The 26,763-nt window shown below is 46.9% G+C and overlaps 1 protein-coding gene across 42 annotated transcripts in view; it reads right to left on the reverse strand.

Annotated features, from left to right (window-relative positions):
* The window catches only part of ZMYND8 (zinc finger MYND-type containing 8), a 148,771-nt gene that overhangs the window by 84,372 nt on the left and 37,636 nt on the right, over positions 1 to 26,763 (reverse strand). For 17 of the 42 annotated variants that reach the window (XM_063659273.1, XM_063659290.1, XM_063659280.1 and 14 more), the window contains exons 3-5: positions 16,369 to 16,517; positions 4,799 to 5,017; positions 716 to 829 (exon numbers count right to left, since the gene is read on the reverse strand). In XM_063659273.1, coding sequence (XP_063515343.1) covers positions 716 to 829; positions 4,799 to 5,017; positions 16,369 to 16,517 — 482 coding nt within the window. Of the gene's footprint in view, positions 1 to 715; positions 830 to 4,798; positions 5,018 to 16,368; positions 16,518 to 25,471; positions 25,615 to 26,763 lie in introns of those variants that run through there. The other 25 variants (XM_063659293.1, XM_063659288.1, XM_063659276.1 and 22 more) reach the window with 5 other exon arrangements.

Below are 26,763 nucleotides of genomic sequence, written 5' to 3' on the forward strand. Positions count from 1 at the left end.
CCCCCCTTCTGCTGCCATGTAAGACATGCCCTGCTTCCCCTTCGCCTTCCACTATCATTTTAAGTTTCCTGAGGGCTCCCTAGCCATGCAGAGCTGTGAGTCAATTAAACCTCTTTTCTGGCGAGCCACAGTGGCTCATGCCTGTAATCCCACCACTTTGGGAGGCCGAGGCTGGAGGATTACTTGAGGTCAGGAGTTTGAGACCAGCCTGGCCAACATGGTGAAACCCCGTCTCTACTAAAAATACAAAAAAAAAATAGCCGGTGTGGTGGCGGGAGCCTGTAATCCCAGCTACTGGGGAGGCAGAGGCACGAGAATCACTTGAACCTGGGAGGCGGAGGTTGCAGTGAGCCAACATCACACCATTGCACTCCAGCCTGGGTGACAGAGCAAGTCTCCATCTCAAAAAAAAAAAAACAAAAAAACAAAAAACCTCTTTTTTTCATAAATTACTCAGTCTCAGGTAATATCTTTACAATAGTGTGAAAACAGACTAATGTACCAATTAAACTCCTTTGGGACATACAGTGCTTACTACTACAGAGAATTAACTGAATGGCATCATACCTCATGTGTGATTTACACATACTTGAATTTGGGGACGCAAGGAGGCCCAAATAATACATCAGGTGCCTAAAAAGCTAAGCTACTAACAGAACAAAACATATGTCATTACGTTCATTTATGCTTATACCAAGAGGAACTTTCTTCTTACCCCTGGCTGTTTCATTTTCTGAATGGCAAACTTGAGCAGGTAGGATAACTGTTCAATGGTGAGCATTGTCATGGCTTTACTCTGGGTCTCGATGCATTCTGCTACTGTAATTTTCTACAAGTCAAAGTCACACACAAACGTCCGGTTAGAAAAAAGAAATTACCATCCATGTACTGATTTCTATTTTTTCAGTCAACTGACAGACAAAAAGCAATTCTCATCCAAATGAGACTTGTTGTTTCACTTAGCAAAGACTCCTGGAACAAAATGTACCAGATCTACTTGAACAAAATATACCAGATCAGTGGGTAACTATTAAAAAGCATATCAATCTATTTCCTTATCAGGAAGCATTTTTAGCTCAGGAAGACGACATGATCTGAGAAAAGATGTGGGTAAACAGGGGCCTGAAAAATCATCATTATTATAACCTTTAGGTTTCAAGAATGGGATATGAAAGCAAAGGCCAGGTGGGTGTGGTGGCTCACGCCTGTAATCCCAGCACTTGGGGAGGCTGAGGTGGCTGGATTGCTTGAGCCCCGGTGTCGGAGACCAGCCTGGCAACATGATGAAACTCCATCTCTACAAAAAATACAAAAACTAGCCAGGCATGGTGGCACACGTCCGTAGTCCCATCTACTTGGGAGGCTGAGGTGGGAGGATGGCTTGAGCCTGGGAGGCGGAGGCTGCAGTGAGCCGTGATTGAGCCACTGCACTCTAGCCTGGGTGAGAGAGCAAGACCCTGTCTCAAAAATATATATGTATAAAAAAAGAAAGTAAAGGCCACGGATGATTTCAGAGTGATTACTTCACAGGATGGATACTTATCAACCATGTATCCTGATCCTCTTAAGGTTCTGGGCTGTCATTCAGGAAACTGACAAGGCATTAATTCAATGACATCACTGATGGAAAGGGACAGACTTCCCTGCAGAAAGATTACAAGGGAAAGCAGTGGACTAATAATACATATGACTTCATTGTCCATCTTCCTTACTTTGAACCCACCTAAGGCACTGTGTCAAAGTACACAAGGAGCACTACCTAACCTGTCTATCTCCATGGGCAATAGATATCAGCTCTTAAGGGAAATTCCCATCAAAGAAGAGACCCAAAGGAACGTCTGAAACCAGATTCTGCTACGTAAATCTGGTACTACATCTTAAGGCTTCAGAATCCTTATGTAGCAGCAACAACAAAAATAGCAAATTCTGATCATATCAGGAAACACTCTTTAACCATCTGTGTAGGGAGAGCTGAGAAAAGTTTTCTCCAATTAATTTGGATTCAGTTTCCATTTTTCACATCTCTGGGGCCTCCAAAAGGAACTCTCAGATGTGTCTCGTTGGTTGTCGAGGAAAAGGCCAACACAAGAGTCACTCAGAAGCTGAAAACAGTGCATGACGCACGCATCTATTTGCTTAGCTACCACAGCCTGCAACGTTCAGTCTTCCCAGTTGACTGCCATAACAACTCATCCCTGGAAGAAATTCAGGGCCCCGAATCTTAGACACAGAGCACCTGTTTGTTTGATTCTGGTTTGTTTCCAGGTAACTTATCCATGGCAAACACTTGGGCTGCCTGCCCAACTATCATTCATTCCCTCTCACCCCCCACTCCTTCTTCCTGGCTGGCAGTGCCTGGTTCCCACAACACAAAAAGCACCACATATGCAATTTTCAAGGCTTTTTTGTACAAGGACTGGTGATGCAATACTGACCAATGAGCCCAGGGGCAAATCAGCTGGGGGATGATGGACAAAATCTTTCTGCTTGATAAAAAGAGATGCAAGGAGAGACACCCTCCTTTTGGGAGAATTTTTGTCTATCCACACATAATACCTGAACCCTAGCAGTCAACTTATGGCTATGGACAACATGTCACCTCAACAATGAGATGGAAAGAGTCTGGCTCTGAATAAACTCTGGCCTGGCCCTGCCTCTGGGTTCTGATGATAATAAATCCATATCGTTTCAGCCCCCTTCTATCAGGAACTAGTGCTTGCATTAACAACTGTATTTTGTTGGCCAGGCACAGTGGCTCACACCTGTAATCCCAACAATTTGGGAGGTCGAGGTGGGAGGATCGCTTGAGCCTAGGAGTTCAAGACCAGCCTAGGTAACATAGCAAGACCCTGTCTCTACAAAAAACTTAGTAAGTAGCTAGGTGTGGTGGTGTGTACCTGTGGTCCCAGGTACTCAGGAGGCTCAGGTGGGAGGATTGTTTGAGCCCAGGTGGTCAGGGCTGCAGTAAGCATGATCTCGTTACTGCACTCCAGCCTGGGCAACAGAACAAGACTGTGTCTTAAATAAAAATAAAAGAAATATTATTTGCAGCAAAGGCATCCTATCAGAGCAGCTGTCATCTTTGCAATACCATTAAAGAATTAGGAAAAGCTGGCCAAGACTAAAGAAAATTGGTAAAGGTTCCAGATCCCATGACAAATGTAGCAGAATGAGGTCAGCCTCTGCGTGCAGAGGAGGGCGCCACTGTACAATGCAAACCCTACATATTTCTCCATCTAGAGTAACCCAAAGAGCAATGGCAGCCGCCTTTTGCCATATTAGAGAGGACACCATTACAATATCATTGCCATCATACTGATTTCATGTCTACTTTCTTTTTGTGTATTTCTTATTTTTCTCCCCTCCCTACACAAAAGTATGACAGACACTGTCCATAGCTTGCTTTTTTCCCTACTAAAGACATCTGGATGATCTTTCCATTTCACACATAGAAAGCTTCCACATTTGAGATCAAACTCCAATGTACCTTTTTTTTTTCTTTTTTTGAGACATGGTCTTGCTTTATTGCCCAGGATAGAATGCAATGGCACGATTACAGCTCACTGCAGCCTCAACCATCTCGGCTCAAGTGATTCCCCCAAGCTCACCCTCCCAAGTAGCTGGGACTACAGGCACATACCACCATGCCCGGCTAATTTCTTTAAACTTTCTGTAGAGATGGGGGTCTCCCTGTGTTGCCCAGACAGGTCTTGAACTCCTGGGATCAAGCAATTCTCCTGCCTCGGCCTCCCAAAGTGCTGGGATTACAGTCATGAGCCACCACGCTCAGCCTCCAATGTATCTTTGAATCCAAGAGACATTCCACATTAAATAATTGTGGAGATGACATTTTTATTTTCAGCAATTCAAAAAAAACATCAGAGTTGGGGGTCTCCAAGAACAGGAGCCACCTCCGAACAGTGGAAACCCTAATAGTTGGCTTAATAAAGGGTGCCTGGGCTTTGCTACATAGGAGGCATACACACTGCCCCAACTATGCCCGTGCACTGCTGCCTCTGGCCATCTGCCTGGAAGGTGTCCCCCAAATGGCTGCATGGCTCACTCCTCTCCTTCATCAAGTCTTTCTCAAATTTTAGTGAGGCTTTCCCAGACCACCACATTCAAAATGAAAACACCTTGCACCCCCTTGGACCTCCTATTCCCATCCTGAATTTGTTTTCTTCACAGCACTTTTCTTTTAACTCATTATATGGAACTTTATTTATTTTGGTTTTTGTCCTTTTCTGCTGGAAAAAAAAAAAAACGATTCCTGCCTGTTTTTGTGCACTGTCTAATCCCCAGCACCTAATGGGCACTCAAGAAATACTTGTTGCACAAAAGAAAGCATCAGACGGCCACCACAGGGAACATGCAACCAAACGTGGTCTTCTCAGCTTGGCTAATGCTGATGATTCGATGATGCGGCAGGCAACAACATCCAAGACGGAGAAAACAGCATGACATCTTTTCAAAATGCGTGAGCCATTCATGATTTGGGAGTTAACTTTCAAAAAGTTCGTCATAGAAGATGCAGAGACGACGACTACAGATCTCCAAGGAATCCAAGGACTCATGAGAAATCAGAAATAATATTCCGTGCAATTGTCTTTCCAAGAGCTACAGTACTGCAGCCACTGCCGGTGTTGGTCAAGAAGGGAGTGACCAGGATAGAACAGGTGGAAAGCAAGAAATTTCTCTTTTCCATCTATCTGGATTATTTGTAAATTTAAAAATAAAAGGAAGAAAGACAAAGGAGAGGAAACGAGGCAGGTAATGCATTCATTCATCAGGAACTAACCTCACATTCAGGACAAAACCAGTCCCCCTCTGGTTCCGATGTCAGTCTCAGACACTTAGCGTGATAAACCCGGGGACAGAGCTCACAGCAAAGGACTTGGCCTTCCCGGTGACAAACCCAGCAGTAGAAATCATTCCGTCCATCCTGCGGTACAACATCAACAGGGTCTGTGGTGAGTGGCTGCTTCATATAGTAAAACGGACCATGTCTTAGTTCTGACTGAAATGTAGGCAAGAAAGACAGGTTTGGTTTCAAAACAAATGTGCATTCTCAAAAGGAATTTGAACAAGTACATCAATAACAACAAAAGAAAATTACAGCATTTCACAAATTCATAAAAAGCCAAACTATCTTAGGTTACTCTACTAAATACATAATTAACAAGTTGTTAAAATTATGAGGATTTTTCTTTTTTCTATTTTAAGAGGCCACGATTAAAAGCTGGTATCTAAGAGTTACAAGGCAGCCCTAGCAGAATGGCACATTGCCTATAACCCAGATCTAACTAGGTTCAGATTTTAACTCTACCATTAACCAGGTGCATGAACTTAAGACAAGTCTCTTAACCTCTCAGCTTCAATTTTCTCATCTGTAAAATGGAGATAATAATGCCTAACACTTCATGGTACTGTGTTGCTATTGTTTTGTTTTGTTTTGTTTTTTTGAGACAGAGTCTCTGTCACCCAGGCTGGAGTGCAGTGGCGCCATCTCGGCTCACTGCAAGCTCCGCCTCCCAGGTTCATGCCATTCTCCTGCCTCAGCCTCTCCGAGTAGCTGGGACTACAGGCGCCTGCCACCACGCCCGGCTAATTTTTTGTATTTTTAGTACAGATGGGGTTTCACCGTGGTCTCGATCTCCTGACCTCGTGATCCGCCCACCTCAGCCTCCCAAAGTGCTGGGATTACAAGCGTGAGCCACCATGCCCGGCCTGTGTTGCTATTAAATGGGGTGATATAATGTATGCCTGTTTATCAAAATGCCACCATACTAACAATGATAATGTGGTTGGAAGCCCAACTTATGGAAGTACCAATTTACAAAGCCAATAAAAGCATGGTAGTTTGCCCTGGGATTCTTTAAATGGGAGACATTTAGAGAATAGATCAATAGGTTTGAGTCACCAAAAAATGGTTATCTAATTTTTTTTTCTTTTTCTTTTTTTTCAGAGACGGAGTCTCGCTCTGTTGCCCAGGCTAGAGTGCAGTGGTGCAATCTTGGCTCCACTGCAACCTCTGCCTCCCAGGTTCAAGCCATTCTCCTGCCTCAGCCTCCTGAGTAGCTGGGACTACAGGCAAGTGCCACCATGCCCGGCTAATTTTCATATATTTAGTAGAGATGGGGCTTCACCTTGTTAGCCAGGCTGGTCTCGATCTCCTGACCTCGTGATCTGCCCGCCTCGGCCTCCCAAAGTGCTGGGATTACAGGCGTGAGCCACAGCACCCAGCCAGTTATCTAATTTTTAAGTTTGCCCCCAATACATAAAGCATTTATGAGCCAACAAGAGGCTTCCTAAAGCCATAATTCTTGAACATGGTAGGTCCTTGTTTTTGCTAGGGAGCCATATCTCTTATTTGACATCAGCAATGGCAGAAAGATGAGATGGGTGGCCAACTCATGGGAGGTCAACCTCTTCCTGGTATATTATGGAATATTATGGTATATTATGGAATCCAGCAAAGCCACACTTGAACACAAAAACTCACTCAGGAGAAACTCATATGAAAATGGCTATCAGAAACAAATACGAAATCCTATTTAGGAAGCACACGTGTTAAGTCCAGTGGGAAGGTTCAAAAAGACCTGGTAACTAGCTATGTGACCTTAAGAAAAGTGACTCAACCCACTTTGAGCCTCAATTCCCTGGCAATAAAACCATGGAGAATAGTTTAGCCACAACCATATTCCCTACCCTCGAATAAATCTCACTGTATAACACGTTTCTTTTCTGTCCTTCAGTAAAACATGATGGTTTCCTCCATAAATATCTTCTATGTTGGTGAGATCCTGCATACTTTTTGATGATACTACAAATGGGGATTTACTAAACGGTTATCATTGATAGACAGAAATGCCGTCAGATTTCTAATACCGACCTTATATAGACAGTTCCAACAGTTTATTGACTGAAAATCATATTACTCTCAGTAACATCAGTTTTGTCTTTTCCTATCATGTTAAAGTCCTACTTTAACATGACTTTTCTTTTTAATGGCTAGGACCTCCAAAATAATGTGCAAGAGTTGCCAAGAAGGCAGGCACCCATATCTTGTTCCCAGCTTTTATTATGAGGTTTTGTTTAGTATTTGAGACAGGGTCTTGCTCTGTCGCCCAGGCCTGAGTACAGTGGCATGATCTCGGCTCACTGCAACCTCCACCTCTGAGGCTCCCGCAATCCTCCAGCCTCAGTCTCCCAAGTAGCTGGGACTACAGGTGAGCACCACCATGCACAACTAAGTGTGTGTGTGTGTGTGTGTGTGTTGTAGAGACAGGGTTTCACTATGTTACCCAGGCTGGTATTAAGAGGTTTTACTATTCCCAAATGCCTGGTATTTCCACAATCCTTGATGAAGAGCCTTGTAGATGCTTGTTTAGCAGACCTTTGTAAACCAATGTTTCTAAGCCTCTGTATTCTCACTTCTGCAAAGTAAGTAGCTAATACTTATAAATGTGATTGCATAATTCTTTTTTTTTTTTTTTTTTGAGATTGTGTTCCACTCTTGTTGCCCAGGATAGAGTGCAATGGCGTGATCTCAGCTCACTGCAACCTCTGCCTCCCAGGTTCAAGCGATTCTCCTGCCTCAGCCTCCCGAGTAACTGGGATAACAGGCACCCACCACCACACCCAAGTAATTTTTTGTATTTTTAGTAGAGACGGGGTTTCACCATGTTGGCCAGGATGGTCTCGAACTCCTGACCTCAGGTGATCTGTCCGTCTCTGCCTCCCAAAGTGCTGGGATTACAGGTGTTGGCCACTGCTCCCGGCCGCATAATTCTTTAGCCCAGTTATTTCCCTGTGTCAGATCAACTTTTAAGATAGAGCTCTACTTGGTTTCCAGGGAGTATCACTGCTACAATATTTTTTTCATGTTACATTTTCAGCATGCCGTTGCACACACCATCTTCATTTTATCCTGACAACCACCGAGAAAGGTACTAAGAGCACTCCCTAATGAGAAAATCAGAAATCAAAAATGCTCCAAAATCTTTAAGTTTTTGAGCACTAACATGAAGCCACAAGTGATCTCTTGTGATGAGTCACATATACTTAAAATACTGTATAAAATTACCTTCAGGCTATGTGTATAAGGTATGTGATATGGTTTGGCTGTGTCCCCACCCAAATCTCATCTTGAATTGTAATTCCCATAATCCCCATGTGTCATGGGAGGGACCCAGTGGGAGGTAATTGAATCATGGAAGTGGTTACCTCCGTGATGTTCTGGTGATAGGAAGTTCTCACAAGATCTGATGGTTTTATAAGGAGCTTTTCCCCCTCTTTGCTCTGCACTTCTCCTTGAAGCAGCCATGTGAAGAAGGAGGTGTTTGCTTCCCCTCCCCACCTTGACTGTAAGTTTCCTGAGGCCTCCCTAGTCATGCTGAACTGTGAGTCAATTAAACTGCTTTCCTTTATACATTACCCAGTCTCGGGTATGTCTTTATTAGCATCATGAGAACAAACAAACTAATACAGTATGTATGAAACATAAATGAATTTTATGTTTAGGCCAGGCGCGGTGGCTCACGCCTGTAACGTCAGCATTTTGAGAGGACGAGGCAGGTGGATCACCTGAGATCAGGAGTTCCAGACCAGCCTAGGCAACATGGTGAAACTCCATCTCTACAAAAAATATAAAAATTAGCTGGGCATGGTGGCACATGTCTGCTACTCAGGAGGCTGAGGCAGGAGAATCGCTTCAACCCAGGAGGTTGCAGTGAGCCAAGATTACGCCACTGCACTCCAGCCTGAGCGACAGAGTGAGACATCATCTCAAAAAAATATATACCTATGTGTTTAGGCTTGGGTCCCATCCCCGAGATATCTCATTATGTATATGCAAATATTCCAAATTTAAAAATAAAAAAATAAAAAACACTTCTGGTCCCAAGCATGAATAAGGGATACTCAACTCGTACTAGTCTTACTTGACATGTAGAAAAACTTGGTTACTTGGTTAAAGAGATTTATCTGACCTTGGAGCCCAGAGCAAAGACTCAAACCTGGGTCTCCCAGCACACTCTCTCTTCCCTATAGCCCTCATAAGACAATGCTGAATCCAAGAGAGTGTGTGTTGACTTAGAGACCCCCCTCAGAGAATATTATCTGTAATGCAAACTAAGTTCAGATTAATGCACAAAGCTAGAGGGAAAAAACATCTGAAAAATAAGATGACTACTAAAAACCTTACAGAAGGGGACACGAACAGCATCCAGGGCACAGGCTCTCAATCTTGGTACTGGTGACACTGGGGGCCAGAAGTCTTTGTTGTGGGAGACGTCCTGTGTATTGCAGGGCAGGTAGAAGCATACCTGGCTAGATTCCAGTAATACTCTAACACTCTCACACACATAAAACAAAAATGTCTCCAGATGTTGCCCAATGTCCCTTGGAGGGCAAAACTGTCCCTAGCTGAGAACCTCTAATGTCTGCTATCTGCCTAGGAAAATGGTTGCTTTGAATTTATTGTAGGGGTATGGGGGTGCTAAAGAGGAGATGGGGGAGGAGCAGCAGGAAGGGGAAGAGAGGGCGGGGAATTCCTGTTGAAAGATAAACTATACATGCCAAGCAAGCAGAACTATTTCCCTTTTTTCTTTTTCTTTTTTTTCAGAACTATTTCTACCCTGAGTGGGGTCTTCTAGGATGCTACTATGGTTTTTGTTAAGACAACAGTAAGCCGTATTTTCAGTATCTGACTTCCTATAATAGGATAGGAAGAGTTGTTAAGAAGCTAGAAGAATCAGCTGGGGACAGTGGCTCACGCCTGTAATCCCAGCACTTTGGGAGACCAAGGCAGGTGGATCACCTGAGGTCAGGAGTTCGAGACCAGCCTGGCCAACATGGCGAAACCCCGTCTCTACTAAAACTATAGGTGGGCGCCTGTAGTCCCAGCTACTCAGGAGGTTGAGGCAGGAAGAAGTGCTTGAACCCGGGAGGTGGAGGATGCGGTGAGCCAAGATCACACCATTGCACTCCAGCCTGTGCAACAGAGCGAGACTCTGTCCTAAAAAAAAAAAAAAAGAAGCTGGAAGAATCAAATATGACTGCACATCTCCCTAACAAGCAACTCAGATCCTCTCTGTCTTGATAGTAGCCGAGGTAGTGATCCTCCAAAATTAAGTTTCTCCTGGTGCTCCCCTCCCAACCCCACCACCCGCTGGCTGGGGCTGACTGCCCTTAGGAGGATCCCGAGGACTGCCTGGCTGCTCCGTACTCTTTTCAGAAGATTTTCTCCTTTCCTGAAACAGCAGCAGTTGCTGAGAGCTAGATGCCTGGTTAATCTCCTTATCAATCAGATATTTTCCTTATCTGCTGCTTGTAAGTGTTTCCTGTTCCATAAAAATAATCTGATAACAAATATGGAACATTTTAAAAAAGGAAAGCAAATAATTTCTGAGATATGATTTTTCTCTGCTACATGTATAATGTGTGTTACCAGTCTGATAACTACGGAAACAGGTTGCAACCTGTGTTATCATGGAATATTTGCAGGTTATTATGGGATACTGCAGGAGAGAAAATGTTCTTATTTCCCTGCTTCCATAGGCTGGCTAACAAGAAAGTAGAAAAGGGCCTGTCTATTTGCTTCTGGAATACCTTCAATGATACCAGGAGCCGGCAAACTTTTCCTATAAAGGCTTCTATAAGGATAGTAAATACTTGAGGCTTTGCAGGCCATAAGGCCTCTATTGCAAATACTCAATGTGGCCACTGTAGTGCAAAAGCACGCACAGACAGTACATAAATGAATGACTGTAGCTGTGTGCCAATAAAACTTTATAAACACAGGCTTCAGGCAGCATCTGGCCCACAGGCTGTAGTTGCAGACACCTGGTCTATATAACCAGAGTATGGGTGTGTATAAACACAAGGTCCATGTGTGGACGATAAGGACCATAGACTCCAGTTCCTACAGAGGCCACACAGGGACCATACCTGAGTGAAAAAAACCATAGCTTCAGCTCTCATTCTCCTACATCCGGTAAAAGCATAAATACCGTGAAGTATGTAAGAAAGAACCACCTAGCCCTGGAGTGTGAGGATGTACTGGCATTCAACCTCGCAGTGGTGGAGACAGCAGGGCTGGGCAGAGCTCAGACCCATCTTACAGAGGCAGCCCCTACTCAGCTCCAGTGATCCAGGGAGTTGGGCAGACACAAACTCCTAGTGTCGCCTGACCTTGAGGAGAAACTGGCAATCCCTGCACTCCCCTGAACTGTCTCAACTGTTAATACACTGTCTCAGCCCAACAAAAGACTTCTGTGGGTCTAGTGCAGTGGTTCACACCTGTAATCCCACCAATTTGGGAGAATGAGGTGGGAGAATAGCTTGAGCCCAGGAGTTTGCGACCAGCCTGGGCAACAAGACCGTATCTCTACAAAAAGTTAAAAAAAAAAAATTAGCCAGGCATGTTGGGGCACACCTGTAGACCCAGCTACTTGGGAGGCTGAGGTGGGAGGATCGCTTGAGCCCAGGAGGTCAAGGCTGTAGTGAACGACAATGACACCACTGTACTCCAGCCTGGAAAACAGAGCAAAGCCCTGCCTCTTTTTTTTTTTTTTCCTGAGACAGAGTCTCGCTCTGTCACCCAGGCTGGAGTGCAGTGGTGCGATATTGGTTCACTACAACCTCCGAGGTTCAAGCGATTCTCATGTCTCAGCCTCCCGAGCAGCTGGGATTACAGGTGCGCACCACCATGCCTGGCTAATTTTTGTATTTTTAGAAGAGATGAGGTTTCACCATGTTGTCCAGGCTGGTCTCCAACTCCTGGCCTCAGGTGATCCGCCCACCTTAGCCTCCCAAACTGCTGGGATTACAGGCGTGAGTCACCAGGCCTGGGCCTGCAAAGCCTGCTCTCTTTAAAAAAGAAAAAAAAAAGACTTCAAATGTCCCAGTTTTTAGGGCAACGTGTGGGCCCAAGAAAATAAGTACTAGCCACTCATTCATGATATGCAGACGCCCTGTCCTCAGAGAAGGTGAAGAGGGGCCCCATCATTTCTTTGCTATATTTGATCAAAGATACTCCCCTAAGGCCATTCTGTACAAATCTGCTGGCACGTTATTTCTCAATCCTCTAATGCCAGGGAAAAAAACCAAAACACCTCCCAAAAGGACGTTTGAACTCAAATGTGTCAGAACTAAAGAGCAGAGTGGTATTTATCTGTAAAGACCCTGACGTCATTTTGGGCAAGGCATTTCTTGCCCCATATACTACAGGACATCCATTTAGCAACCTGACCCTCCTCTACAAAACACCGAGAGCATCTTCCCAGGCATTCTCAAACCTTCCTAAGGGGTGAAAACACCGGACCAAAGGTCTTTAAAAAATGCATGGTAAACCTTAGGATGCTTTTGAACCCTGAAAATAAAATGTGTTTTAAAGCTCTTCTTTAAACTTTTGGCTCAGTGCAGTGGTTCATGCCTGTAATCCCAACACTTTGGGAGGTTGAAGCAGGAGAATCACTTCAGCCCAGGAGTTCGAGACCAACCTGGGCAAGAAAGAAAGTGAGACCCCCATCTCTATAACAAAATAAAAAAACTAGCCGGGTGGGCTGTGACATGTGCTGATAGTCCCAGCTACTTGGGAGGCTGAGGGAAGAGAATTGCTTGAGCCGGGGAGGTCAAGGCTGCAGAGCTGGGGAGGTTGAGGTTGCAGTAAGCTGTGATCATGTCACTGCACTCCAGCCTGGGCAGCAGAGTGAGACCCTGTCTCAAAAAATCAAAATAAAAATAAACTTCCCTAAAATGAATTCCTAATATATGATAAATGGGTGGAATAGGGACCAAGCTTAAAACTCATCCCATATTTTCACATGGTAATAAAACATCTCTACCAAAAATGGAAATATATGGATTATTTGCCTTTTTTTTTTTTTTTTTTTTTTTTGAGACAGAGTCTCACTCTGTCGCTCAGGCTGCAGTGCAGTGACACGATCTCAGCTCACTGCAACTGCTGCCTCCCGGGTTCAAGAGATTCTCTTGCCTCAGCCTCCCAAGTAGCTGGGATTACAGTCCTGAGCCCAGCCTATTTGCTCTTTATGAGGTGAGAATGGCTTTCTTTCTAGAACAATGGAACAAAGAAGAGAAACTAAAGTGAAGAAAAAGAAGACGACAGTGGAGAATCTTCACATATGCCAAAGTCAAAAGAACAGGGACATGGAAAGAAATTCAGAGGTGGATGAAATGAGCAGAGCAGGCTGAGTATGAGACAACAAGGAAGGGTGGGCAGTGTGGCAAACAAGCAAGCACAGGCCTGTGTCTAAAGGGGCAGGCTTGACTCAGCTCCAGCTGTTGCTAGATTCTGCTGAGTGCTATGGTCTGAATGCTTGTGTACCTCCCAAATTTCTATGTTGACATTCTAACCCAAGGTGATGGCATTAGAGAAGTGAGGCCCTGAGAGGCGATCAGGGCCCTGCCCTCATGAATGGCATTAGTGCCCTTATAAAAAGGGACCCCGGAACTTGGCCAGGCGCGGTGGCTCATGTCTGTAATACCAGCACTTTGGGAGGCCGAGGTGGGTGGATTACCTGAGGTGAGGAGTTTGAGACCAGCCTGGCCAACATGGCGAAACTCCGTCTCTACTAAAAATACAAAAAAAAAAAAAAAATTAGCCGGATGTGGTGGTGCACGCCTGTAATCCCGGCTACTCAGGAGGCTGAGGCAGGAGAATCGCTTGAACCCAGGAGGCGGAGGTTGCAGTGAGCTGAGATTGCGCCACTGCACTCCAGCCTGGGCAATGAGAGAGAAACTCCGTCTCAAAAAATAAATAAATAAATAAATAAAGGGACCCCGGAAAGCCCAGGTACTCAAGAGGCTGAGGCAGGAGGATAACTTGAGTGTCCAGCTTGAGCAATATAGCAAGACCCCATCTCTTAAAAAGAGGGTAGGCCAGGCACAGTGGCTCACGTCAGAGGTCAGGAGTTCAAGACCAGCCTGGCCAGCATGGTGAAACCCCGTCTCTACTAAAAATACAAAACTTAGCAGGGCATGGTGGCAGGCGCCTGTAATCCCAGCTACGTGGAGGCTGAGACACAAGAATCTCTTGAACCTGGGAGGCAGAGGTTGCAGAGAGCCAAGATCGCACCATTGCACTCCAACCTCAGCAACAAGAGTGAAACTCCGTCTCAAATAAATAAATAAGGCCAGGTGCGGTGGCTCACGCCTGTAATCCCATCACTTTGGGAGGCTGAGACAGGTGGATCACAAGGTCAGAAGTTCGAGACCAGCCTGGCCAAAATGGAGAAACCCCATCTCTACTAAAAATAAAAAAATTAACTGGGCGCAGTGGCGGGCACCTGTAATCCCAGCTACTCGGGAGGCTGAGGCAGGAGGATCCCTTGAACCTGAGAGGTGGAGGTTGCAGTGAGCCGAGATCACACCACTGCACTCCAGCCTGGGTGACAGAGCCAGACTCTGTCTCAAAAAAAAAAAAAAAAAAAAAAATTGAAAAACTCAGTTCCTCAGTCACTTGCCATTTTCAAGTACTGAAGAACCACATGTGACCTGTGGCTACCATCTTAGACGTGAGGTTTTTTTTTTTTGGAGACAGAGTCTTGCTCTGTCGCCCAGGCTGGAGTGCAATGATGTGATCTCAGCTCACTGCATCCTCCGCCTCCCAGGTTCAAGCAATTCTCGTGCCTCAGCCTCCCGAGTAGCTGGGATTAGAGGCACGTGCCACCACACCTGGCTAATGTTTTGTATTTTTAGTAGGGACAGGGTTTTTGCCACATTGGCCAGGCTGGTCTCGAACTCCTGATCTCAGGCAATCCATTTGCCTCGGCCTCCCAAAGTGCTGGGATTACAGGCATGAGCCACCGCGCCTGGCCAGACAGGAGCATTTTTACAGGAATTGTTTATTTCATATATAGATTGTATGATTATTCTACTTAGCAGAGAAACTGACTTTATGTTTCATTTTTAATATCACTATTTATGGCATTTAGCTCAATGTTCACAACCCTGTGAAATTCGTGGTAGTAGTATCATTATCCCCATTTCAGTAGATGAGAAAACTAGGCACAAAAGAGGTTAACTTGCCCACAGCCACACAGCAAAAGCAGGGCTGGCATTTCACTATGTAATTTTGAGAGTGAAAATAGATTCATGCTCAGAAACACACACCTCTCACAGGCCTGGGTATTTAACCGTTGCTAGGTCTCCTTCCATGAAAGCAACAATCTCGTTTAATTCAACTTTCCATCCCCAGGGCCCACTCCTCTACTCAATAACGCACAAAGTGGATGAATGCATCCCTAGGAATCACAAGTGGCATCAGAACCAACGGGACACTGTTTCCTTCAGTGCTATGAGATCCGACCTCATAGTTCAGGGGGATAGATACAATCCACCAGTAAATCCACTAAAGTGCCTCTCCATTTTTGTAATCTGAAGAGTATCTAGGCTGCCCCAGAGAATTCTAAAGCTAGAAGGTCCCTTAGAAAAGATCCAAACGGTGAACGGATTTTTCCTATCTAGCTGACTGGTGCTAGCTGCCAAGGGAGGGTGGGCTCTGGAAAGAATCCTGTGTGCTTCCATAAAAAGGAACTGTGACCAATTACCTAAGCCTGCCCCTGGCAATGCCTCTTACCAGAGACCTAAACCCTTCATTTTTTTTTTTTTTTCTGAGATAGAGTCTCGCTCTGTCACCAGGCTGGAGTGCAGTGGCACGATCTCGGCTCACTGCAACCTCCGCCTCCCAGGTTCAAGCGATTCTCCTGCCTCAGCCTTCCGAGTAGCTGGGACTACAGGCACGTGCCACCATGTCCAGCTAATTTTTTTTGTATTTTTAGTAAAGGCGGGGTTTCACCAGGTTGGCCAGGATGGTCTCAATCTCTTGACCTCGTGATCGACCCACCTCGGCCTCCCAAAGTGCTGGGGTTACAGGCGTGAGTCACCAGGCCCAGCCTCTAAACCCTTCATTTTACAGATGAGAAAACTGAGGCCAGAAGGGAACTTGCCTCAGCCAAGCAACCGCTTCCAGACAGAGCTGAGAACTAGGCCTATGGGCATGGCCCAGGAGGGGAAAACTCTTCAGGCCACATGGGGAAAACAGTCCTAAAAGCATGAAAAAAAAAAATACAAATACAAGGAAACACCCCCAACCCTAAAGAATTATATACCCTCATCTCATCTGGGTCCCTGCTCTGTCCCCGAAACAGATCTGAAAACCCAAGGGAAATTTCTACACAAGCCCATTTTGAGCCACCTTTCTTTGTCCAAGGCAAATGACAGCCAGCACAAGGCAGCCAGCTAAATGCCAAGAAAGCCGGCGCTTACAAGGACCCAGAGAGGTTCAGCGCTACTAGCTGGCCTCTGTCCCACCAGTGAGGACACCGTTCCCAGCGGCTGCTTTACCTGCTCCTTATTGTTACTGTTCAGTAAGCCAGGTTTCTTTTTCTTTTTAATGGGGCTTGTTGATGTGTCCTGCGGCGAGTGGCCATTGGAAGAATGTGGAGGGCTGGGGAACTTTCTTTTCTGGGCTGTTCTCTCTGCAGAGCCAGGATCTGAAAGAGATACAGGACCACAGGTTTTAAAGCAGTCAGGGAGGCCTGGGCCCCACAGGGAGGAGGTGTGGAGGAACACAGTGTGGGAACAGAGTGCATTCCGTCCCCCAACTCCCGAAGCCACTTCAGTGTTCCTCCTCCCAGAATATACGTGCCCCCTTCTTCGCTGTCTGCCTCAACAGTCAGACAAGTATTTCTTTGACCTATGTAATATTTTTATAAAATCTTAATTTGTTGCCAAGATACAAAAATCAGGAAGTTTCACGTAATAACCTAGATTTTTCACTTTTCTTTAAAAAACAGATTAGGAGGGCCGGGCACGGTGGCTCATGTCTGTAATCCCAGCACTTTGGGAGGCCAAACTGGCAGATCACAAAGTCAAGAGTTTAAGACCAGCCTAGCCAACATGGTGAAACCCCGTCTCTACTAAGAGTACAAAAATTAGCCGGGTGTGGTGGCACATGCCTTTAATCCCAGCTACTCAGGAGGCTGAGGCAGGAGAACTGCTTGAACCCGGGAGGTGGAGGTTTCAGTGAGCCGAGATTGCGCCACTACACTCCAGCCTGTGGGACAGGGCAAGCCTCCAACGTGAAAGCAAAAACAAACAGATTAGGACCTGCAGGCCCCTATAGCACCAGATACAGCTGAGTAACAGCTACCCCACTTTTAGATGGAAACATGTGCAATCGCCACTCTTCCCCACTACGTCACTGCTGATGAGACCGAGGCCAACCTGCCAGAAGTCATCACACAGGCACCAGTATTGTTCTTACCCCAAAGAAATACGACTTCTCCATGCCCATGCCTGACTGCAAAAGCAGGAAACCAAAGAAGACAGACCAGGAAGGCCATACTTCAAGGAAATGAAGGCACACATTCTCCTTTGTGGAAAACAACATCATTTATTCATGTTTAATAGGCTATGAACTGTAACTGTGTGAAAAGAACACACCCCACCCACCGGGAAGTTCCCGTGGCCCCACCGCCACTGGGCCTTGTGTTTGAGACCCTCCTCCAAAAAGAGCAATACAAATTACATCCTTGTGGATTCTCAATAGCCCCACTCTTGTTCATGCACCCCTTGTTTTCATCTTTCAGCATCTCATTTAAACACATGTACACTTCAGCCAGGCACGGTGGCTCACACCTGTAAACCCCAGCACCTTGGGAGGCCGAGGCAGGCGGATCACCTGAGGTCACAAGATCAAGACCAGCCTGGCCAACATGGTAAAACCACATTAACGAGATCAAGACCAGCTGGGCCAACATGGTAAAACCAGTCCCCTATTTGCAGACGTTTGTTTCAAGTGCTTTGGGTACAGCCCACAGTGCTGCAATGCAGTCATCTTGCCTTTGCTCCTTTTCCACTGTATTTGTAGAATGTGTTTCTAGAGGAGATTGTTGGGTCAAAGGCCAAGTGGAGAAAAAGTTTTTACAAACAATGGCGGGAGGTCATGAGATCAAGACCAGCCTGGCCAATAAGGTAAAACCCCGTCTCTACTAAAAATACAAAAACAATTAGCTGGGTGTGGTGGCACACACCTGTAATCCCAGCTACTTGGGAGACGTGAGGCAGGAGAATCGCTTGAACCCGGGAGGCAGAGGTTGCAATGAGCCGAGATCACACCACTGCAGTCAAGCCTGGGTGACAAAAGTGAGACTCTGTCTCAAAAATAATAATAAAAATACATAAACACATGTACACTTCCACTACCATCCATCCAATTTTCACCTCCAAGGACTTGAATCCACTCCATGCCCAATGGTGGTCTTCTTAACTTAGGGACAACGTAATGACACAGCCTGGTGCACCTGACATCCTGAGGAACGAAAGCTACCAATACCACAAGAGGGGTGAGCTGTGCCAGGACCATAGGGGGATGGGGTGGGATGGGATGTGAAATCTGGAAAGATGTCAATTACCAAAGATGCTCCTGCCCCAGTTTTACCACTCAGCATGTAGGCTGCATGGTGCATCTGTCTCCCTGTCTGCAGGAGGGTCACTGACAGCAGATTAACAAGCATCCAACCTGGTCCACGCAAGGCCTCCTAGTGGTTGACTTTCGTGAAAAGGCAAAGTATCTTCCAGCAGATTCACAAAGGAAGACAATGAACACTTTCCCAAAACCCAATCTACAGGATGGAACTCTCCAGCCTCACCATGCAAGCTTCTGGACAATCCTGAACAAATATTCAGGGTGCTGCGTGGAGACCCAGTCATGAGTGGAATTTAAATGCTAACAACAGGTACCTTGAGGGTGAACAGACCTGAGAGTCCAGAGATCAAACCACTGACATCAAAAGGGAGGCCCAGAGAGCCCAAAGCGCTGGACCAAAGGCACACAGCAGCTAGTTAGTGGGAAAACTCACGAAAGAGACAGAGGTCAGCCTAGCCTGAAACCCCGTACTTTTGTACTAAAAATATAAAAATTAGCTAGGCATGGTAGTGCACACCCATAATCCCAGCTACTTGGGAGGCTGGGGCAGGATAATCACTTGAACCCGGGAGTCACAGGTTGCTGTGAGCCGACATCACGCCGCTGCACTCCAGTCTGGGCGCCAGAGCGGGACTCCGTCTCAAAAAAAAAAAAAAAAAAGAGAGAGAGAGAGAGGTACAGCCCGGGGTGAGCACATTCCCCCCAGAGAAACCTCCCCTCCCTCCCACATGGGGCCTCAGCCAACTCTCACCACTGTTCCTGAAAACTTTTCCTCCACTTGGCCTTTGACCCAACAATCTCCTCTAGAAACACATCCTACAAACATAGTGGAAAAGGAGCAAAGACAAGATGACTGCACTGCAGCACTGTGGGCTGTACCCAAAGCACTTGAAACAAACGTCTGCAAACAGAGGACTGCTCTAAGAATACATTACAGTCACATGGCCAGACACGGCGCTCACACCTGTAATCCCAGCACTTTGAGAGGCCGAGGGGGAAGAATTGCTTGAGCCCAGGAGTTCGAGGGTATTGTGAACTATGATCACGTCGGAGCCTGGGTGTAAAAGAGAGACACTATCTCTGAAAAAAAAAATTTTTTAATTAAAAAAATTTTTAAGTTCTTTAAAAAGATTAAAAAACACCTGGGCAACATGGTGAAATCGCGCATCTACAAACAATATAAAAATTAGGCTGGGGGCCGGGAGCAGTGGCCACGCCTGTAATCCCAGCACTTTGGGAGGCCGAGGCGGGCGGATTACGAAGTCAGGAGATCGAGACCATCCTAGCTAACATGGTGAAACCCCGTCTCTACTAAAAATACAAAAAATTAGCCGGGCGTGGTGGCGGGCGCCTGTAGTCCCAGCTACTAGGGAGGCCAAGGCAGGAGAATGGCGTGAACCCAGGAGGCGGAGCTTGCAGTGAGCCGAGATCGCACCACTGCACTCCAACCTGGGCAACAGAGGGGTGAGACTCCATCTCAAAAAAAAAAAAAAAAAAAAAAAAAAATTAGGCTGAGGACGGTGGCTCACACCTGTAATCTCAGCACTTTGGGAGGCCGAGGCAAGCGAATCATCTGAGGTCAGGAGTTCGAGACCAGACTGGCCAACACGGTGAAACCCCATCTCTACTAAAAATACAAAAAACTAGCTGGGTGTGGTGGCACATGCCTATAGTCCCAGCTACTTGGGAGGCTGAGGCAGGAGAATCGATTGATCCCAGGAGGCAGGGGTTGCAGTGAGCCGAGATCACACGACTGCACTTGAGCCGAGATCACACGACTGCACTCCAGCCTGGGCAACAGAGCGAGACTCCGTCTCAAAAAAATAAATAATAAATAAAGTGTACCTAGCACCATTAATGGACCAATATTCCTCCCAAAAAAAGATTTAATATACACATCAGTGTTTGCATAAACCTAGAATATTCCTGGATGAACACAGAAGTACAACAAAGCTCGACTTGGGGGCTACTGGTCGCCTTGGGAGGGGTGCCTGCAGGGAGTCTGGGGAAGGATTATTTTTCACTCTATACCCTTGTGTACTTATTTATCATGTGACTGGATGACGTTAGGAAAACAAAGAAAATTGGCCAGGCGCGGTGGCTCACGCCTGTAATCCCAGCACCTTGGGAGGCTGAGGTGAACAGATCGCTTGAGGTCAGGAGTTCGAGACCAGACTGGCCAAGATGGTGAAATCCTGTCTCTACTAAAAATACAAAAATCAGCCAGGTGTGGCGGTGCGTGCCAGTAGTCCCAACTACTAGGGAGGCTGAAGCGGGAGAATCACTTGGCGCCAGGAGGCAGAGGTTGCAGTGAGCCAAGATTGAACCACTGTACTCCAGCCTCAGCGAAAGAGAGAGACTCCATCTTTAAAAACAAAACAAAACAAAACGAAAAGAATGCAAATTATCAGGCCCCATCCCAGATCTATAGAATCAGAAACTCTGGGGTAGGGCCCAGCAATCTGTTTTAATAAGTCTTCCCGAAGACTGGGAGGTATGCTAGTTTGAGGAACGCTAGGGTATGTGTATGTGTTTAGGAGATGGGGTCTGAGTTCTGAACTCTACACAATCCTGTTCCACACCTGCGAGCCAGAGCCAATGGCCTCTACTTCCAGACATTATTTGAGGGGTTGGTTCAGGACTCAGGATAGAAGCTAAGCAAGGGGGCCAGGCTGGAGAATAAGGCTAAACAGGAAACAACCCCAGGCAAGTCTCCACCTCTCAGGGCCTCAGGGCCTCACCTGCAAAATGGGAAGAGGGGAGGAGAAAGGGACTAGACTAGAAGTTCTTGTTTAAAGACCAGACAGTGCTCCAGGGACCCTTGAACAGGCCATCACTGTATACAGGAGTGCAATTTCTAGGGACCTGGAGTCATAGCTTACTTCACCTTTGCAAAGGTGTCCTCAGCTCCAATGATTAAAAACTTCAGGGCCCTCAGAGGATGTTAAAGTCCCTCTTCAACATTACTTAATTGAATGAGAAAGAGGGAAAAAAATCACTAGAAATTAATATACTTGTATGCGATTTAGAGTTGGCAAGGGACTATCACCCAAGCCCACCAGGAAACAAAGGGGGAAACTGAGGTTCTGCTCAGCAAGAGGTAGGGGGAGGTGGGTCCCAGCCCAAGGATACCCACAGCTGAGAGTATTCCAAATCTTCTAGTTTCAGCAAAACATAAAAACCCCAATTCTGTTTGCTGTTACAAACACCAATTCCCCCTGGAGTTGATGAGAGTTCAGTGACTGTATCAAAGGGGTTGAAATTTGATAGGTTCCAAACAACAGACACATCAGTCAACAGCAGGGGATTTCAACAAAGGCTTGTAGGGAGAAGAATTAGGAAATGCCTGCTGGATTCAGTATCCTTCGGAGGGATGAGACAGCAGGGTGGCATTATGACTTAAATGCCCCCCACTCCAGTGGGGGCTGGGCGTCTGGTGATGATGGACTGGTGGGTGTACACCTGACTGTAGCCGTGGTAACCAGGCTCCATAAGGACCCTTTTCAGAAAGCTGAGTCAATTTTTTCTGCTTTAATGGTTTAATTCTGACAAGGATGTATTGCCCAGTGCATTTCATCTATAAACTTGGAACAATGACAAACAGCCACTGCTGACTGAACCACTGGTTCACCCTGATCTGAAAGACTTTTCTGCTGCCTTTTCTGAGGGAGTAGGACCTGTGACCCCACCGGGCTGGCTCACTCACAACACTCTGCCTCCCACCCACCCCCCAAAAATGAGTGGTTCTGAATGAGTTAACGTGGGTGAGGGAGGAATGCAGCCTTATGCAGAGGACAGAGCAGTGACTCAGGAAAACAGCTTGGCATGGAGCGGAAAGCAGCAGAATTTTCCTCTCCTTGTGACATTTTGCTGAAATTGTAACAATATGGGAAGGTCTACTGGGTATTAAGAACTAGGCATGAGGCCAGGCACGGTGGCTCACACCTGTAATCCCAGCACTTTGGGAGGCCAAGGTGGACAGATCACAAGGTCAGGAGTTCGAGACAAGCCTGACCAACATGGTGAAACCCCGTCTCTACTAAAAATACAAAAATTAGCTGAATGTGATGGTGAGCACCTATAATCCCAGCTACTCAGGAGGCTGAGGCAGGAAAATTGCTCGAACCCAGGAGGCGGAGGTTGCAGTAAGCCGAGATCATGCCATTGTACTCCAGCCTGGGCAACAGAACGAGACTTTGTCTCAAAAAAAAAAAAAAGGAACCAAGCATGTGAGGAGATCCTTCCCAAGCCTGTGTCTTGTGATCCACCAGAAATCATCCTGGAGCTCAGCACTTCCTGGATGTCTTTTAATTTAAGGGGCATCTTAATTCAAGATAACTCAGGCTCATAGCTTTCCTGAGCCAAAAGTATTGAAGAGCTAAGAGTTTCGGCCAGGTGTGGTGGCTCACGCCTATAATCCCAGCACTTTGGGAGGCCGAGGCAGGCAGATTGCCTGAGGTCAGGAGTTCAAGAACAGTCTGGCCAACATGGTGAAACCCCATCTCTACTAAAAATACAAAAAAAATTAGCCAGGAGTGGTGGCGTGCACCTGTAATCCCAGCTACTTGGGAGGCTGAGGCAGGAAAATTGCTTGAACCAGGGAGGTGGAGGTTGTGGTGAGCCGAGATCGCACCACTGCACTCCAGCCTGGGCGACAGAGCAAGATTCGGTCTCAAAAAAAAAAAAAAAAAAGAAAGAAAGCAAGCTAAGAATTTCTTTTATTATATGTGATAGTCTAGGCACTGTTCAAAATGCATTTCCTGTAGTTCCCACTAAGTCACCTGCCTGAGATCACAAAACTACCAAGGAGCAGTGCTGGGATTTGAACCCAGGCAGTGAGACTCCGAGGGCCAGAGCAGTACTGGGATTTGAACACAGGCAGTGGGACTCCGAAGGCCAGAGCAGTACTGGGATTTGAACCCAGGCGTGAGACTCTGAGGGCCAGAGCAGTACTGGGATTTGAACCCAGGTGTGAGACTCCGAGGGCCAGAGCAATACTGGGATTTGAACCCAGGCGTGAGACTCTGAGGGCCAGAGCAGTATTGGGATTTGAACCCAGGCAGTGGGACTCCGAGGGCCAGCTTCTAACCTCTGTACCACATGGCCGTGCACCAGAAGGGCCTCATCCTCAGCCCTGTAGCAAGAGGACTCCCTAATTTAGGGTCTATGATTTAAGAGCACACTCTCATTTTGCCTTTTTTCCCCTAAACTGCAGATGGAAATATGGGGGCAGGGAAGGTCCAACAAACAGTTCCAGGAACTGGGAGAAGGTGGAAAGTCATGTCATTCACTGATGACAGCGTTCTCTCAAAGGCAGTCCCCAGAAAGCACATTCACCTCCCAATTTCCAAACAGTGGCATCAGTCCCTGAAATAGGCTGGGGGCTCCAGGGCCATCTCACCTCCCCTTTTCCAGCCTCCATCAAGGCTAGGCCTCCCCAGCAGGCCACATCAGGTACCCGCCTTCCACCCCACTCCTGCCCCCACATCCGGTGCCTGAGTCACAGCACATGCTGTTCTCCAGGGGCTAGGAAATGACACACCATTACAGGGAATTGTCCCCTCCCTCAAGGGAAAGGGCCGCAGCTGAAAGGCCGGGAGCTTCTTGTGTTTTTGTGGGTGTTTAATTTCCTTAATGATGTCGACAGCAAGCCTGCTGGGGCCTGAACGAAAAGAGAAGCTTGGTCCACAGGCTGAGACAGGCATGACAGGTCACAGGACTAGGGTAACCAACCATGTGCTTAGCTGGGTCCCGGGCAAACCAGGACACATAGGTCAAGGCATAGGCTCTGATGGGCCAGGTTGCAAACGACAGACAGGCAGGATGCCACAGTGGTGGGGAATCAGCTTTCTGGCATCAAAATGCATGCAGAACCTGGCTGTGCTCTCCCCTGCAGTGTGACCTTAAAAAGGCAACTTAACCTCTCTGTGCCTCTGTTGTGTAAGATGGAGATAATGGTACCTTGTAAAGTTATGGAAGAAGTCAACGAGTTAATTCACGTAAAGCTCTTAGTATAATACCTGGCAAACAGGAAGCACCCATTCAATGGTAACTAATGGGTAATTATTTTTTTTAACCAATCACTCTTCCTCCTTTTCTTGCTTCTCTTCCACCTCCTCCCCGACTACCGCCCCCACTCCAAAAACACAGCTTGCTTTCTGGAAGGAGCATGTTAAATCAATTCCACAAGTTCAAAGCTATGGAAAACACCGGCCTGTGTAGACTGGAGACCAGATTCAGCCCAGGACAGGATTTCTGCATTTCAATCAGACTGAAGATGCCAGGTTTCCTCCAGTAACTGTGAAGGCAGGGTCAGAAGCAGAGGCCTGCTCTGCAGCCCTTTTCGTAATCACCAGTCCTCCCCTTGGCCTACTTCAAACATGACCACACACTGCTGCTCCCCCAGAAGCAGCAAAGCAGAGCACGGTTAATCACTTCAAAGCGTTTCCCAAAGACACAGAGCAGGTACCCAAACAGGCCTCCCTTCCCCAGGAATATCTGGGGCCCTCCCCAACCAGTAATTACATCATAAAGAGACAAAAGTCCGGAATTTCCTCCTGGCGGAGAACAGAAGTGAGAAATCAGGAGCAAAGGTTGGGGGTGGGGAGGAAGCAAAATTGTCCTCGCAGCAGAGAATGCCTAAGCCAGGAGGAACTTGTAAATGAAAACCGCTCGCATTAGCAAATGATTATTTCCTCCAACGCTGACCGTCTCTTAGACCCACAGAAACTCGAGGACCGGTCTGCACCCTGGCTGACTTGGGCCTGCCAGAGCTGCCAGGCTGAGCCTGCTCCTCCAGAGGACTCCACTGGTCTGAACTATGCTTATAAAGAATCTCTGCAAATCAACAGGAACTTCTCATCCAGAGCCGGGACTGGGAGGGCTGGAATGGAAATGAGGCTGTGGAATGAAAGGTCACTCTCAACTTGGGGAAAATGGCATTTCACCAGGAACATCAAGTACCTCGGAGGCAGAATGTGCGAGGAGGGGCAGGGAACGCCGAGAGGAGGCACTTACCTGCCATTGAGAAAGTGCGGCTGCTCAGAGGGCCTAGCCTCTCTTGTTCAAAAGAGAACAGAGGCTCACCCACAGTAGACATTCCTGCTTCCGGATCCTCAGCGGCCTCTCCCAGGGGGAGGAGGAAGAAGCAAAGAGAACAGGCTAAGAGTCACCACTTACCAGGCCAGCCCCGGTCTTGTACACATTAGGTCGCCCGGCGGGGCAAGGACACTGTCACCTCTTTGCAATCAGGCAGTCTGCCTTCATGTCCCTGGGCTTTCACCTATAATTTATCACCCTCAACAGCAGCTCGGCTGAGCTGAAAGTCTCCGATGCAGTGCACCGAAGAGCCATTTATTTCATGGGACTGTGAATAAATACGAGGAACTGCAGTTGTTCTGCTGGCCAAGGTGACAGTATCAGAAGGGAGCCTGGGGGGAGGGAAACAGCTGTGGTTTGCATTTTGAAGGTGTTTTTAACATTTTTAGTAATTGTTTCAGATTCTCCAGTTCTGATGCCCCTCTCCTAGAAATGAGAAAACCCATCTTTTATACTCGAGGTATAATCCTTTCCCACTAGACACAGCCTCCTCCACCCCTCTCTCAATAATGCAGAAGTGGTGATTAAAGGGCACATTCATATGTAAAAGGCGAACTTCCAAACTCGCCTGGCAGGACAGAAATTGCTTCAATCTACGGAAAAGAAGCTGATTTACAAATGAATTCAGTGTTTAGCCCTCAACAACTAGAGGCAATTGCAACCGCGGCCCTTTCTCCTCCCCAGCTGGGATGAGGCCCTCTGGAAAAACGACAACATCGCAACAGGAATTTCCTGGATCAAGAATGCCAAGTTCTTTCCAATTTTACTGAGGCAGGACCCGACTCCCTGTGAGAACGCACTGCCCACCACCCACCCCCTCAGCAGGCCCAGGCCCCAAAGGCTCCCTCCAACATGTGTACATGAGGCCCTTCAAACTCGACCAGAACACCACAAAGAATGTGGAGAAACCGGTTGCCTCTGGCCTTTACATTGTGGCTGGCTGAGGAGCTGGTTCAGGTGGCTGACACCCGTTGGCACTATTTATCCAGCCCCTGCCTGGCTTGGGTTCTGGAAATCTCTGGTGGTGGTGGCTTCCAAACTGCAATGGGGAATCGCGGCGTCAGAGGGCAATTCAGAAACAAAAAGACAGTTCTGTGCTGGCAGCAGTTGAAGCACAGAAGTGGGTTGGGAGAAGCAAAGGGAAATTAGCTTCAGAAAGGGGCGCCACTGCTAACCAACCAAGGTCCCCATCTGCCCTGGGTGGTATCTCT

Source organism: Pongo pygmaeus, chromosome 21 (genome assembly GCF_028885625.2).
Source record: "Pongo pygmaeus isolate AG05252 chromosome 21, NHGRI_mPonPyg2-v2.0_pri, whole genome shotgun sequence".
Taxonomy (NCBI): domain Eukaryota; kingdom Metazoa; phylum Chordata; class Mammalia; order Primates; family Hominidae; genus Pongo; species Pongo pygmaeus.